General features: G+C 42.9%; 1 protein-coding gene across 9 annotated transcripts in view; it reads right to left on the minus strand.

Moving 5' to 3' along the window:
- The window catches only part of SLC15A2 (solute carrier family 15 member 2), a 39,540-nt gene extending 27,975 nt beyond the window's left edge, over positions 1-11,565 (minus strand). For 2 of the 9 annotated variants that reach the window (XM_030488381.1, XM_030488378.1), the window contains exons 1-7: positions 11,379-11,496; positions 11,250-11,296; positions 10,128-10,378; positions 7,851-7,938; positions 7,093-7,234; positions 5,028-5,120; positions 3,842-3,941 (exon numbers count right to left, since the gene is read on the minus strand). In XM_030488381.1, the coding sequence (XP_030344241.1) occupies positions 3,842-3,941; positions 5,028-5,120; positions 7,093-7,234; positions 7,851-7,938; positions 10,128-10,175 (471 nt within the window). In that variant the 5' untranslated portion in view covers positions 10,176-10,378; positions 11,250-11,296; positions 11,379-11,496. Of the gene's footprint in view, positions 1-3,841; positions 3,942-5,027; positions 5,121-7,092; positions 7,235-7,850; positions 7,939-10,127; positions 10,379-11,249 lie in introns of all 9 variants that reach the window. The other 7 variants (XR_003991680.1, XM_030488383.1, XM_030488380.1 and 4 more) reach the window with 6 other exon arrangements.
- Between the last annotated feature and the right edge of the window lie 5,102 nt (positions 11,566-16,667).

The following is a 16,667-nucleotide window of genomic DNA, read 5'->3' on the forward strand; positions in this document are numbered from 1 at the left end:
CTGATGGAGCAGCCAACAGGAAATATTGCTACTTCATATGGCAAGAAGCCTCTTAGCACAGGGAATCACTGTGGGCAAGGTGGGCAGGTGGGAGGGCTTGGGAGGCTTTGTGTTGCCTTGTGAAGTGGGTACTGGGAAGGTGAGGGTCAGAGGCACATCACCTCCCACTGCTACCCACCAAGGAGTCTGGGGGTCCCCTCACTTGGATTAAGGGCTCTTTGCCTTGCCCAGTTATGAAGACCCCATCAAGTTGAACTTCTGGCTTTTTCACAATTTTATTGCCTAGCATGTCCCAAGCAATCTAACCCTTACATTACTCTAATGATTTATCCCATATTAAAGGATTTGGAAGCCTTATAATAATCATCTCTATGGAATGTTCCTATAGTTAACAGTAAACAGCACTGGGTCTTACTGTCTTCTATGCTCCATTTCAGTGCTTTTGTTTTACCTGAAGCTTTCTACTGCTAAGCTAGTAAAAGTGTATTTCCTTCTTCATTCTACCTTTGTGATAAGGTACTTGTCATCATAAGGAAATCTAGAGAAATGAACAGCCTCAGCAAACCTCTCCCACTCCCACAGTAGTCCTGCCATGGCTTGGCATGGGTGGTGCAATAGAGTCCTCAAAGTCCTGCCCTCTTCTAGTCAAATTCTCTAGGTTCTAGCAATGCCTATCGCTAACCTTTTGTATCTGAACAACTCAGAATTTCTGAGACCTGAGAAAAACTCAAGCATGCAGATCTCAACATAAAGATCTCAACATAAAGCTTAGAGCAATAATTACCCAAAATAATGTGCTGATAAGAGAAAAGGGAAGTGATACATAAAGAATTTGGAGCATCTTATTTCACATATTTTTAAATTTAAGTGATGGAAAAAAGAAATGGTCAGAGAAAATCAGAAGTGAGTACAAAAACTATGATCCAGCAGCTTGAAAATTACTCTGATTGGAAAAAAAAAAAAAAAAAAAAAAAGGAATTCTGTCCCTATTTTCTTAATCTTTGAAGCAGATTTATATTAACAACATGATTTGGATTAGCTAATTTGAGAAAAAGTAGTGTACACAATAATCCCGATCTCCTTGGCAACCAGAAAATAAGGAAACAAAGAGAAATCTATTTAGTACCTTAAACACCATATTACACTGCCTGAAAGCGGCTTTGGTCCTTAATTAATATGCACAGCAGCCTTCTAAGTCATATAACATATCATGAATATCATTTTGTTCAGGCATTTTTAGCTTGGACTCCTAATCCCATAGACAAAGATGCTTGGAAATCTCCCACAGATAAATCTACTTTCCCTATCTGACCTCCTGCTGAATCAGTCTCCATCACTGTTTGTTGTAATACTGCTCTCAAAGTGGCAGATCCAAGACTATTAGAATCCTAAAGTACTTAAAAGAAAACCGGACCAATGGTGCGCATTTGCCTCAAAACATAAATTTGTCTCTACAAGGGAACAGCAGGGACAATTTATTTATTCATTTTATATACAGAACTACCACATCGCTCATTTCCAGATGGAACAACTAAGCCTGTACACTTAAGGGCTCAGCTGAGTTTTACTGGTGTCCTGAAAACTAGGAGGGAAATCAAATGCTTCATTTCATTGGGAATTTTCAAAACTTATTTCATCCTACTGGAGTGGAAGATGAAAAACATAAGTCCTCTCAAACACCACTCCAGAGGGGAGAAATATTCTGGTTAGGCCCAAAGCTTTCATTCCTTACATGATCAAGATTTCTTATTCCAATTTTGAAGACTTAAATTTCCTATCACATAGCATAAACCATTTTCTTCTTCCGAAAGACCAACTCACTTCAAAACAGTAAAATACAAGACTTTCTATTGAAAAGAACCAATGCAGCAGAATGCATTGCCCTTATTAGAAGGCATTTTACAGTTTCCTTTCTCCAAATTACTTTTTTTTTTCCTTGAAGGCAATATGCAGGTGAATGTTTGAGCCTTAGTATTTGATAAATTTGATGGAGACGTGTAGTCTGAATGCTCGAGAAAGGGTACAGGCCTGCGCAAACACTGGGAATTCAGGTTTTGCTCTGTAACTCAGTTGTGATTATAAGTTTAGGATAATAATATGTGTATGCCTGACTAGGGTGCTGAGATCCATTAACTGAAGTCTGTAAAACACTCTGAAGATAAGTGGTACATATTATCATACTGTAATTAGGTGGTAATTGAAAGATGCTGGATAAACATTACTAATCATTAATATTCATAGAAGCAGCACTTCTGAAAATGCTGCTGCAACACCTATTAGAATCCTTTTGGGACAGCTACTGGTACTGCAGGCTGGGATGCCCACATGCTAGTGTGCACACAGTGTATTCCCAGAGCATGTGTGTTGTACTGCCAGACTGCTTTTGGTCAGATTTGTGCCAACTGAGGAGGCTGGCAACCACCAGATGATTGCTGCTCCCTCTTCTCTTCTTCCCTCTAAAGCACTGGGTCCAACACAGGATGGACATGCCTGCAGAAGGATCTTTGAACAAGTGACTATGAAACATCCTGTGTTTTGCTACTCCTTAGTAACCGTGAACCAACAGTTAACGTGTAGAAAGCACAAATCTTCCCAAACTTATAAAATAAAGATTCCAGTCTATATTATTCATTCATTAAATGCTGACTATGTGCTTGGGCATTGCAAAAGACAAACAGCAAACTGCCCTACAGAGTTCCCATCCTTTGTCCAAGACCAAGGGACTATCCTTTCTCCAGTTCTACCAGTGCCTTTCTTGACAGACCATAGTCTAATGTCCTTCTCCCATGCCTCCACTGACAGGAACTGCCATCTCTCACACCAGTACTTCTCTAGATATATTTCTGGAAAATTTTTCCTACTGTCAGTCCTATATAGTGCTCCTTGAATTTAAGCCTACTCATCACAGACCTCAACGCTTATTTTCTCTCTTTTAGCAGTGGCATTCCACATATTTGAGGATTTATGCCATGCATGGAAGTTGCTGATTTGAATACTATCATTGAGAACACGGACTTTTTATTTGTGTGTTAGATCAACATAAATCTAAGTGTTTTATTTCAGGTCAGTTTGAAAATTTAGCATTTTGCCTGAGGATTAGCATTTCATGACCTGCTTAATTTCTTTAAGCCCTACTTTATCCCTGGTTGAGCCACTGTGCTGCATATAATGGGAGTTTGAGATTAGTGCAGGTGAGGGGCTAAGCACTCAGGATAGAGAATGTGAAGACAAAGCAACTGGACTACAATTCACAGATGCAGAGCACAAACAAAGCTAAAAAGAAACATTTTCCCAACTGTTCAGAACTTTCCATTCTGGAATATTTAGAAAACATTCTGGGTAGATTTGGTACCAGCACTACTTTCAAAAGACTGGAATTCCCTACAGTTCTTTCTGAACAATATTTAAGACACAGACTACGTCTGATTTGAGGAAGAATTCCCAAGGAAGCATAGGCTGGTAATAAAATTTTTTTCTTTCATGTGCTGTATACCGTTGCAGTGCATTATAGTCACCCCTGTTAAGATGGCTCAGAAATGGCTACAGTTCTGTGATACATTACATGGAATTTTCCAACTACTCTTGACATCCAATTAACATTTAGATGATTTGATGCAATTATGACCTACCCTTCCCCAATATCAGTCCTGTTCTGCTGTCATTTTCCTTTCCTAAAGCACCCCGATTCTCTCAAGTCTTATGCAAACCCTCCTACCTCACATCTTACCACAGCTTTTCCTAACAAACTGGCCTTTATCCTAAGACAACAGGATTTCATCATGTAAACATCCTCATGACGTAAGCAGACACTGAAGATTTTAGGAAAGAAAAGAAATCTTACATGTTCCTCTTCAAACTGGTCCCCACCAAATGCAGAGACACAGGGCTTGATTCCTCCTGTTCCAAGGGCGATCAAAAACAAACCAACCATAGACAGGATCCTTCATGTAAGAACAAAAATATCACCATTGCAGAACCTTTCCAGTGCTTATGAGAGCATTTTAGTGTCACCCAACCATGGTTCCCTTAGTATCATTTCCTTTTGCACATGTGCAGTGATGAGCCAGCTAAGTGCAAAACAATCAAATTAATTATCCTCATTTCTGCATTCAGTACAAGTCAATTAACCAAACTGGTTTTGCCAGTTTCCTGCTGTTCTGAGGCCCAATGGACATACTAAAGATCAAAGATCCATGGGTTTATTTTTTGCTCACATGAGAACAAAAGATTGCAGAGATCAACTGAGAAAAAGAAAAAAAAGAAAAAAAAAACCAAACCAAAAACCCAAAGCCCTTTCCTATAGCCTTCCAGCCTGGGTAAGTGCAGACAAACCGAATTAGGCTCATTCTTGGGTGTTTTCTACTTCCCACTGCTCCTCAAAGTACCATTGTTGGCCTAACAGATTACATCTGTAGAGAACAGGAGTGTCAGGACTGAACAAGTCTGGGACAAAAGGAGACTGTTCTGGAAATGAGCTGTGCTCCTGCCTGCACTTGCGTATTTTTAGAGCTATGACCACCTAGACAAAACAAGACTGGTGGTTTCAGAGATGTCAGCTGTGGAGCTACTCTGACAAGCCTATTAGTTCAGAATCTAGAGGGCAAGAATGGTTGTACCCTGTGGAAGAGACAGACCCTTCCTCTGTCACATCAGAAAACGTATCTTTGGTTTTGTGTTCCCATTCATACAGAAGTCATTGCTGAGCTGGGCAGCTATGCTGATGAAGAAATGAGAGAAGAATGAGTCTGGTGCAGGCAGTTGGATGGAGGAGACCAAACTCCAGGAGCATGGTATAGCAAAGTGCGGTGATCAGAGGTGCCTGTATCAAAGGGCTTAGAGTCTGTGGTGGTTTCCAACTCATCCTGGTGCATTCACATTCTAGATCCACCCTCAGACATCTCAAACCCTTCCCTGATTGAAACAACTCCTGCACAGCCCCCAGACTGCAGGCCCAATGGAGGTGAAACAAATTACAGTCCTGGGTAAACCAGCTACCATCACAATCTCCTGCAGCTCAAGTTACTTACACATGAACCACCTGGTTGCCTAGGGATGGAATTGCACCGACTGACTTTATCAGATGGCCAACAACATACACAATGGAGAGGTAGATGATCGTCCTGTGAGGAAAGGAAACAGCAATGACTGAAGTTGCTGGGTGATGCGCAATTCAAGAACAGTGTGCCTGTGCTTCCTAACATGGCAGGTCTGTTTGGCAGACACACAAGGAACAGGTTTTTCATACTACTGGTATAGCAGGCAGCTATAACTTTTGTGTCAGCACTGAGTGCACTAGAAAAAACAGACAGGCAAACTGGTTCAGATTAAGGAGGGACACCCCCTGCTTTCTTTGCATAGATTAATCAGCAGAATAAACTAAAAACATTCCAGTCTTGCCATGCATGGAAGGCTCCTAATCATAGAATGGTTTGGGTTGGAAAGGACTTTAAAGATCACCTAGTTCCAACCCCCTGCCAGGGACAGGGACACCTTCCACCAGACCCAGTTGATCAAAGCCCCATCTAACCTGGCCTTGAACACTTCAACGCAGTTTCCAGATTACTAATAGCTGGCATTGCAGCGGTGCCTAAGGGAATCCCTTGACTGGAAGGCGTCTATAGGGACTGTTGCCCACATTCAACCCACCTGACTAACATCTCAATTAGGAGCCTGGTTTCCCCATTACGAGTTTGGTTTAGATCCCAAGTACCTCTAAAGGACTGAGCACATCTCCCTGCCTCCCGTGTCTTGTTGAGGGAGAAACAGAAATCTGACTAGGAGGATCAGGCTCTTGAAAGTATTCTATTCCTTCACCACCTTCAGGATTGAGAGATATCTAATATTTACATGCAGATGACATGCATGTCATCTGCACACAAGGGGAATGGATGGACTTATATGGACAGAGGCACTAGAAGTAGTCCTATGAGCTTTAAGCATGGAAGTCATCCTCAACACATCCAAACCCACAGCAAATTTACAGCCACATCAGATCATTTCTAAAAGTGCCTTTAATCTGTTATTCTGTCCCCAATATTGGCTCAGGTCCAGCTAATACAGTAAAAGCCACCTCCCATCAAGTCATAGTGATTACTCCAGAGAAAGTCTTGCCTAACACACAGAAGCCTGCAAAAGGATTTCTCTTCTCACAACATTATGCCGCAAGATTGACATCCTCAAATACCAATTAACATTGCTAGGTGACCTTGAGTAAAAAAGTTAGTAAACCTCCACTCTTATTTCGGAGTGATTTTTTTCATTCAAAAGGACAAGAGAATATCTAAAATTGAGCACAAAGAAAAAAGAATATTGATATCTCCGTAAGAACTTCCTGCTGGAAAGGCATATGGCAGCTGGTTTTTTTTTTCCTGTTGAAACTCTTCTCCCAGATGTACTTAGTCCTTGAGAGAAGGGTTCAGCTGCACTTCATCACTCTGACAGCCAAGACTCCTCAGACAATAAACAAACAGTGCCAAACGAAGAAAGTCCTATATCCAGCTGCTCACCACCACTCTGGGGCAGATGATGGCCCCACAACTTATCAGTGGAAAGGAAGAATGCCTAACTTACCCAGGGAGAGTTTACCTGGTTATGTGCAGAAAGACATTATTTGAGTGAAACCAGGTTTCTCTGGCATTAAATGGGTGTGCTCACACATTTCCTATGCTGTGAAAGCGTAAGTATAGCATAGGTAGTGACATTTCATCTGAAGCTGCGAGATCTAGAGGATGACACTGCTTTCTCATCATCTTTGAATCCTTCTCAGAAGCAGATCTTTGCAAGCTGTAGGTTAATCACCCTACACCTCAGCTTCCTCGAGATGGGTAGGGAAGGACAGTGGAGAAGTGTGCCTGTGACATTTAATTTGTTTCAATTTTGTTACCTACTGGCCCTTGGGTGAAAGAGGACCACAAAACAGCATGAGCAAACAGATCACCTGTTTATCTGTTAAGAAAGGAGCTGACCTTCACAAGTGTGTTTCTGCTGCACTCTGAGCTAGCTCAAAACTGGGAGTACACACAGCACTGCCCTTGGCACAGGCTGCATGGTGTAGATGTATGCTGTATGAATTACAGAGGTGTCTTCACTTACTTGTACTTCCCCAACCACGAGTCTGCCATGATGGCTCCAATGACAGGTGTGAAATAGCATAGCGCGGAAAAGGCATGGTACACAGCGGTGGAGAGATTCTCATCCCAGTGGAAGAAGCTTAAGAAATATAGTGTCAGGACAGCTAAAAGGAAACAAGCAAATCACATCAGGTAATTAATGTGTATCTCTTGCAGCTAAGCAGGACCACGGTGGCAAGAAAACCACTGATTTGTCTATTAGCTATGAGCACTGTTGCGAAAAGGTCTGTGCTTTCAAGACCTGTTCCTCATAACCTCTGACATAGGAAAAGCTAAACTGAGATATATGAGTATCAGGCATTCTTTTCTTCTAAATATTCATGTTTAGCTGGAAAATGTTTTTTCTAGCTTATCTTACCATAACCTGTAGTTCTGTTTATGCTCATTTTCTATTTGAAAATTAGGTGCCTGCACGATTCAATTCCCAAACATGCTGGTTGCACGCAGCTATGAAGGATGTCACACTCTGGAAAACCAGATCTGATACAGAGAATCATATAAAAATTTTGATTGGAAGGTACACTTGGAGCTCTCTAGTCTGAAATTCTGCTCACAGCAGATGTAGCATCAATGTTAGGCACACTATTCATACCTGAATCCCAAAATGCCAATTTACTTTGAAAGACAGCTGAGACCATATACAACACAGCCCTGGGAACACCAGACAAATGTGTGCTAAAACGAAGGACAGGGAAGACTTCCCAGACACAGGCCCTATACCTCTCATGCCATAGTAGGAGAAGCGCTCGCAGAACTCATTCACCACGATGAAGGCAATGCTTAGGGGGTAGTTGGAGCCACAGAGTTTCTGCAGGAGACAAACAAGAACATATCAGCTCTATGAAGGCCTTCACCCCAGCAATATATCTCCACAGTGCCTGGACAGAGAAGAGTCCAGCCCAGAAACCAGGTGCCCACTGCTGCTCCACTGACCTGTGGGTTAGAGTCGAAAGACAGAGGGGACCCCACACCTCCCTTGCTTTGATTAAGGTTCCCCAGTGAATCAGCGTGCCCAGCATGGACCCAGTAAGGACCACCATGCAGATTCATGGGCTGTCAGCAGCCTATCACGCTCGTAGCTCCAGGAGCTCCAGTGGAAGTGGGTCCTACCACCTCTCCGCTGCAATGTAAAAACCCACGGAAATGCAAAAACACCTTCAGATGCCTTTTCTCTTACACTTCACACAAAGCTACTTCCTCACCTCAAAACTGCTCCCTCTCTTAGTACCAGACCTTGCCTCAGCAGTTAGTAGATCCCAGGTAGCTGTTGTCTGCTTTTGTGTGAAGCTGCTCCCTCCCATGCGACAACTGCCCTCAATCTCTGCACCTTACTTGCACTGAACTGTGCCATTGTGTTCACTGAAGCAGAGTGTCAGTCCTGTATCCTGCACCCCCTCAGGCATGGCATCCATTTCATATTCCAAGAACGCTGGCATAGCTATGGATAATTCAATTTATTAATCAAAACTAAACAAAACAGTGATGGGACTGTCAAACCTATCTGAGCGTGGCCACTCTTTCATTGAATCTGACTTTGCTCCAGCTAAAATCAGCAATTTCCAAGTGAAATACAAGACATTTAAAAAGATGAGTCTTGGCATGACCTTGCACGGGCCTCTGTCCCTCTTGCTACCCCACTGTGGTCCAAGCTAAGCAGCTTCCAACTGCTTTGCTCCACTGCCTCGCAACAGGGAAGGCAAGTTTTCACAGCACTGCCCAGCCTCTGCCAATTAGTGGGCTGGCTGTGCACTTGGCGAAGGATGGGGAGGAATGTGATATTAACTGCTGCGTTCATATTTATGGTTTTAAACAGCCATGGTATGGCCCAGCAAAGTGAGATGAACTTTTCACATGTATTTCTGTGCCTCATGTCGGAAATAATGAATTCCTGTATTTCTTCCCACAGTCCCAAGTGCAAATACAGATACGAAAATAGATGTGTTTATTCAGGTTTATTTCACCACCAAGAGACCTGAGCTTATTTGGATTCCCAAAGCAATGGCATGAAGTTTAGAAGAGTCTAGCTTAACGATGCTGTCTTGGTCAACATTATACAAGAGCAACAAAAGAGAAAAGACTGGCTGTCCACAAAAAAGAAACCCAAGACCACTTTCCATTACTTAACCCAGCATCTCTGAAGACAAACATTTTTGTCCTTTTTTATATATTTTTTCTCACGCTATTTATAGGCTGCTTTTTTATTAAGAAATCCTTGGCCTCTTTTCTATACTATAGTAAACATGTAATTATCCATTTCACTTATTATTTACTCTGAAACCATCATGCTCAGCATATGGTTTGTAAGACAGAGTGGGCTGCCTTGGAAACTGCACTGAGGCCTCCTGCTTTAGACTAGGCTAAAAATGGCAGCATATATAAGCTGTAGATGCACACAGAATAGGTTTCTACAAGTTTTTAGTAATAAAGAAGAAAATATATAAGATGCAATTTATGTTCCCTGCTTGGAGACATTTTCTCAACCTGGAAGTAAAATTGTGTAACGGATAATTTTCTTCCCCTCTTTCACAGACCTCGCTATCAGCACTCATTAGATTTAATAACATTTGATAGAGATGCAGAGCATGACTGTTCAGACCCAGATGACACCCTGGCCAGGTGTCGGGAACCCTATTGCCTGAACTCACCCCTCTGCACTGATGCACCAGACCTGCTGGATTTAGCTGCATCAGTTCAAGGTATCACAAGCTACGCTGTGACCTGCAGTGACAGAAAGCCTGGCACTGACTCATTTCAGCCACTCCTGCTCTGGGATGGGCACCTTCTACAGATGAGCAGGAGCAAGCAGGGAAAGAAGAGTTGGAGATTGTGACTTCCCAGCTAAACCTCCCCAGGGCCCTGAGAAAGGGCCCTGAGTTAGTGCTTACAAACACAGAGCAATGACTTACAAGCAGGGGTACTTCCATCTGGCTTGTATGTCACCAGATGGCATTAGCACACGCAGAAACCCTCACGTATTCTCTCCGCTGTACCACTGACCTGCCTGTGGCCTGCCTGGACATCCAAAAGTGGGCAGCTTTCGTCCATGCAGAGAGCCAGATGCAGCTTGCTTGCTTTCACGGAGGAGGACCTTGCTCAGCAGAGGGCCCCAGCAAAAGCAAAGAGGCTAAGCCTGGATTCATGAGCGCACAGATAGTCTGCTCTGCTTAGCCGCCACGGTAAGCCTGGGATCTGCAGATCTGCAGGATTATGGACCTCTTAAAGATACTGTGGAAGTTGATAGTCTGTGTCTTTGGAAAAAAGAAAAGTCATTTAAAGTGCCAGCTACAGGAGACCTCTCCTTGCTGACTAGCTGCAAAATGGGACAGAGATTAATATTTCCCAGGAGCTCTGGATATTTAATAGTTAATATCTGCACAGTACTTAAAATTGCAAATTAAATAGTTGGCTTGCTAACGACATGACTGTGAGCTTTAAGAACAAGTATTACCATATTGTCCTGCAAGTCAAAGCAGGTGCAATACAATCCCTGTTCTCCCTGAAGTCAATACAGTGTACAGTTTTCAGGGGTCAAGCACTCAACCAAAATTAGCCTGAACAGATGCACAAACATCAAAGCTGCAAGGCAACTAAATATTCACCTGAATATGGCTTTAAATCAGAGCCAAAGATGTAAACCTGAGGCTCTGGCACTACAGCTGGGCTCTGTAACACACATCAGTGGCCTGCCCTCAGCCCCTGTCCTTTCTTCTGCTTTGCAGCATCTGGGTACCCTTCCCTGATGGGTTTCATCAAGTGAAGCAAATGCACAGATCAACTCCCTCCCACATCCAACATCCCCCTCCACTTCAGAGAAGTACGTCCCTTCCCACAAGGAAGGGAAAAAAAGGAAAGTAGTGTTCAGGGAGAAAGGCAGCAATCAAAACCCTTACACTCTTCACCAAACATTCAGACAGTTTGTCTTTCCCTTTAAGCTGCACTTTCTAAACTTAATCAGGTTAGTAGAGGGATTTTGCCTTGAGTTGTTAATGCTTATTTCAACCCTCTGCAAGAAAGGGTGTTTGTCTCTAGCCAGAGCACAACAGAGGAAAGAACAGAGAGATCTTGCAATGTTTAGAGCAAGCTGAGCAGAAAGCAAAGGAAACCAACTGTAACACTCACCGGGGATTTCTTCTGAACAGGGAAATCTCCTTTGGGGGGATCATCTCCTGCAGAAATAAAAGTGAACAAAGTTTCCTTGGATTCGTTTCTCTGAAAAGCATTCATCTCCCCTCTCGCCTTGTCTCCCACCATGCTATGTGGCTGTGGTGAGTTGACTGGGAAGATTTCCAACCTCAGGCATGAAGTTTGATTCAGTTTGAGTTAACCCTAATTGAGCACATTTGTGCAGCCAGGACAGAAAGAGGAGGGAAATGCTACCAGGAAAGGCAACTCCAGAGTTCAACAAGAGTCAGGAAACACAGCCGCAATCATTCACAGGTTGGGGCTGTCAGCACTTCATGGCACAGACCTCCCTTTCATTTGGCATGCCCCCAGCTATCATACGTGCACCAGCACAGCCCAGCACTGTACGCTGAACAGATGTGAGCTGAATAAAAATCCCAGGTCCCAGATACATCCACCGCCTGCGGATTTAGGAGCAGAGCATGCTTCTCCCTCCCAATGCGGTAATGACAGGCTTATTCTGCAGGGATCTCATTCTCCTGAAAAGCCACACATTCATCCCAGGTCATAACAACTAAAATGCTCATCACGCCAAGAGCTCAGACACTGGATGTCACGGACACGTGCGCTGTGTTAAATCATTTCTTTGCTATCCCAGGAGTTAAGTGACCCAGGGTTCATTCCTGCATCAATTCCCTAGAATAGTCTTGCCTTTTCTGATGGGACAGTTTAATATGGAGGGCACAGGCAGATCCTATGATCCAAAAGGCCATCTTGGCACTCCTTATGTGGCAAATGCATCCTGTGCTGTGTTGAGAGACCCTGGATTCTCCCTGCAGCTCTATGGACTCAGCTGCCTGCAGGTATGCTGTTGTCCCTCCTTCCATGTCCTTCCCATGGCAATAGAGGAGCTCTTCATCAGTATTCTTCCAGTGCCAGCTGCAATTTACAATTAAGGAGCAAAATTCCTAACCTTCCCATAAACGATCCTCTGTGGCTGTGGTTCTGCAGTATTCTTGGTGCAGTGCATGAGGTTTTTTTTTCTTCCCCTCATTCCCACATTTGGCTTCTTTAAAAGGCAAATGTTCGAAGAATTTTCCTAAATATTTCTCCCTTCTCTTGTCAGCAAAAGTACAAGGAGTCTCCATAAGCTCATCCCCAGCTCCACTACTGAGTTGCTGCTAGTGCTTGGGTACCACAGAAACCAGGTCTGCAGCTGGCAAACCAGAAAAGAGGCCTTTGCTCACACCATAGATCCTTAATCTGGCTTCAGTTATTGCTAACAAGACATAGAGAACACTTGGATATGACAGAGTGCACAGAGGAAGCATAATTACTCTCCACATTCCCTCATGTGCTCTGGCATTGCTTCCTCTGAAAATTCCTAAGGATCCTGTTTCACTCCTGCTAACTGTACAACTAAGCATGGGACCAGCTGGGCAGCTAAACATGAAACCCAAAGTTCAGATGAGGTCAGGAAGGTCTACCTACTTCTTATTTCGTCTTTATTCTACAGCAGTGGCAAAGCAATAGTTTGGTACCTTCCCCGTAATGCCACAGACCAGCTCCTCATCTTCAGACTTCCCAGAGATTTGCACACCTGCACAGCCTTGCTTTTCACCTGGGTCACTTCTCAGGTGCCACAAACAGTCTCCAGGGAGCTAGGGTTTGTTAAGCCCATTTCACAGGCAAAGTGACTCAAAAGTATACTCAACATTGCAGGCAGCACAAAGAGGAGGACTTGTGCATTTTAGTCCTGCGTCGTACACACCAGGTTATCACGTACCCTTGTGTCTTGCAAGTCTGACCCTTTGCTAGAGGCAGCAGGAATATTTCTGAGCCTTCTGGTGGTATCTGTTACTACCCCAACAATCTCTAGCCAACTGCCAGTAGAAACCTGCGGTGTTCTGGCATGCACAGGCAAGAAGAGCAAACACACCAGCAAAGTTGTTACAGGAGTAATACAAAAGGAAGCCAGAAAAGGTTTCACCATCCCTGCGCAGGGCTTCCACGCTGCTGCAATGTGGTGCCTTAATATTTTTCAGCATCCTGCAGCTGTATTTCTTGTGTGTGTATACACACAAACTGAAGGATATTTTTTTTTAAACACTAGCATGAAAAAAAAACGTATCACTCAGTGGGATTAGCACATTACATGTCAAATACACTGCAGAGCCATTTAGGCCGTTAGCTTCCAGAAGGACATCTTAGACAGAAAGGGAGAAAAAGAATTCAGATGTCTGGTAATAAATGGTAACTCATAGCAAACAAGTTCAGGAGAATAAATTTGCAAGCACCTCAGATTCATTCTGAATTAATTTGTATCTCCTTCTTCTAGGTTTCCTTCTATCTCCTTCGACAGAAAGAGACCTGTGTGGCTGAACTGAAAATCAGGAAGGAATTGTTCCACAAATGGGAATAAGGTGGCATTTCTGAAAACAGGTATAAACAAAAAGATCAAGCATGGAGTGATAGAAGCTGCAAAGCCAGGGCACAAAATGAATTACAGCTAGCGGGGGGACACAAAAGGCAATAAGAAAAGGTGTTAGAAATGCTGTCAATATAGGAGATAGAGGAAGGAAAATGAAAGTCTGTTATTTAAACTAGAAAACAAAACCAAAAGCTCATCCAGAGAAAACAGGAAAGTGACCTTTTTGTTTGACTTGACTATAAAAAACTAAATTGCAACAAGATATATTACACCATTAAAATGAACCTGTAGGAATATGGGTAAAATGAGACAAAAACTGATTGAAGAATATTTGGATACCTTAAATGTGCTCAAATCACTAGAGCCTGATGAAGTTCACCTTCAAGTGCCAAATGTAGCATAGAACTACTTCCCTTGTGAAGGGTAGAAGCACGACAAGCATCACCACTGACTTTAAAACGGCAGGTTAGGACAACCTAGGTGTGTTCCTCCATAGCCTGAGAGATACTTGATCAGATAATCCCTTCTAAACACCAAAAGGAGAATAAAGATTACAAAACAGCCATTTTGGATTGGAAAAAATGCTCTCAAACCAGACTGTCTTATTCTTTGGCAACAGGGTGAATGGCATAACAGCTAAAGCAGATGTGATACATCATAACTCTACTGCCTCTAACATCTCACAAAGAGGGTCCAGTTGAAACACCCATATCGTGGGCAACTGGGAAATCCCTCTTAGAGTAGCCATCAATGATTTTCCACCAGATTAGAGGACATGAAACACATAGGTCCTCAGCTATTCCATAAGCAAAGAGAACATCAGCACAGCCAACATGCTGCTCATGTTTGTGTCCAAAAAACCAGGATGGAGAAGCCTGGAGGAGAACAGGTGTCCTGGATTTCAGTCTCTCGTGCTCTGCCAGTAAGGAGGGGCATAGGAAGCCGGGAGGAAGCAGAGACGGGACACCTGACCCAAGCTAGCCAAAGGGGTATTCCATACCACAGAACGTCATGCCCAGTATATAAACTGGGGAGAGTCACCTGAAAGGCCCAGATCAGTGCTCGGGTCAGGATGGGTATCGGTCAGTGGGAGGTGAGCAATTGTATTGTGCATTGCTTGTATTTGTTGGGTTTTTTCCTTTCCCTTTTTAGTTTTATACTCTCTCCCTTGTTATTTCCCTTATTGTTATTAGTAGTAGTTTTGTAGTATACTTTAGTTATTGGGTTGTTCTTATCTCAACCCATGGGATTTACATTCTTTCAATTCTCCTCCCCATCCCACCCGGAGTGGGAGAGAGGGGGAAGGTGAGCAAATGGCTGTGTGGTTCTGAGTTATTGTCTGGGCTTAAACCACAACAACAGGGCACGAATTCAAAATGACATTGCTAAATGGGAGAAACCACTTTGTGGCTCTGGAATGCAAAAGATGAAGTTCAGGGAAGAAGAATACCAAATTCTACCCCTACTCATTACCAGGAAAAGCAGCCACAGAGACCAACTATTCCCCATTTTCATCAAGAATAAGATGAGAAAAACAACTGACTTCATCTTCAGAAAGTCAGTTTCTGAACTGGGGCTGCTTTTGGTCAAATTCCCTTTCCGCAAGGATAGGTCAGCACTGGAACAGGGATGGTGTGGCTGACGCTGCAGGGTCCAGGCAATCCCTGATGCCTGTTATATAAGAATTTATTAGGGACTGGCTAAATATCAAGTCCTGTTCCAAAGCAGGCAGACAGATGAGGTGCCCTCCTGAATTTCTATGAAAATCACATGATAAATAACTTCAACTGGTAAGCACGAAAGCAAGGACTGGTTTCTGTAAAATTTCCGCTTTTCTGAGTTATTCATTATGCAAGTGAGGAATCTGCAGGATGATTCATGCTTAAATTTAATATTCAGCTACCAGATGCCTTGCATAGCCAGAAGTTCTCTTGAATAAATTTTTCTGTAACTTTCAGCTCATCATTTAATTTTTTCTGGTTCCCAAATCCACAGGAAGACAATCTGCATTTTCCCTTTGCATTTACAATCCTCAGATTCTCACGGCTTCCTGCTGCAGTGCCGTGCACATTAATCTGTTTATACTCAACTGATCTCTTCATTTTTATCTGCATTCATCTTGTCCTACAATTCCCTTCTTGATTTTCAGCTCAGCCATGCTGGTATCTTAATAATGAGACTTAGCCTGAATTCATATACATTGGTCATATTTTTATAGCCCTTTTACCATATCTGTATTTCTCTCCTCTTTCTTTCTTTCCAAGATAAGGTTATAAGAAGCTAGACGAATGTGTGCCAGCAACACTTTGGGCTTAATGACCTGGCCCTGGATGGACAAGATAACCTCTCCAGGTATCTTCTGGCTTATTTTCTCCAATTCTTTGATTGCAGGAAAAAGCATGGCTTAAACTGATTTAGACAGATCAAGACTGGTTTCCATTGCCTGGAGACTTCTCTCAAACTTCAAAGTAATTTAAGAAAATTATGTATTAAATCACTTGAATCACCAGGAAAATATGCCGGAAGTCTTAAGACCTGCATATCTGCTCTATTCACCAGCTCTTACAGACTCAAAATTGTAAAGGTATTTAGATTAATACCACTAACAATATCAAGTACCTAATATATATTTAAAAGCTTATCACCTGATAACTAGTCAATCTATAACAGCCAGAGAAACATCTTGTCACTTCTGGTGCCTTTTTGCCTACAGTTTCTTCTATGACTAGCAAGAAGAAATCTTTAAAACATTCTCTCACCAGCTTGGGCTTCCTTTGCGACCTGCAGCATGCTGTCCCTCTCTACCATGCCTGCTGCTTCCTGTGCATTGGACAACCCCAGTTCTGTTGTGCATGAAGATGAACTTCGTTGAGCAATCCTGCTCGTGCTCACCCTGTTGTTAATGTTTCACTTCACAACAGCAGTCCTTTGGTCACCAGTAAAATAGTTAAACTTTCATTTATTTGTGATGTGAAGTCATCTCT

Source organism: Strigops habroptila, chromosome 5 (assembly GCF_004027225.2).
Source record: "Strigops habroptila isolate Jane chromosome 5, bStrHab1.2.pri, whole genome shotgun sequence".
NCBI classification, from domain to species: Eukaryota; Metazoa; Chordata; class Aves; order Psittaciformes; family Psittacidae; genus Strigops; species Strigops habroptila.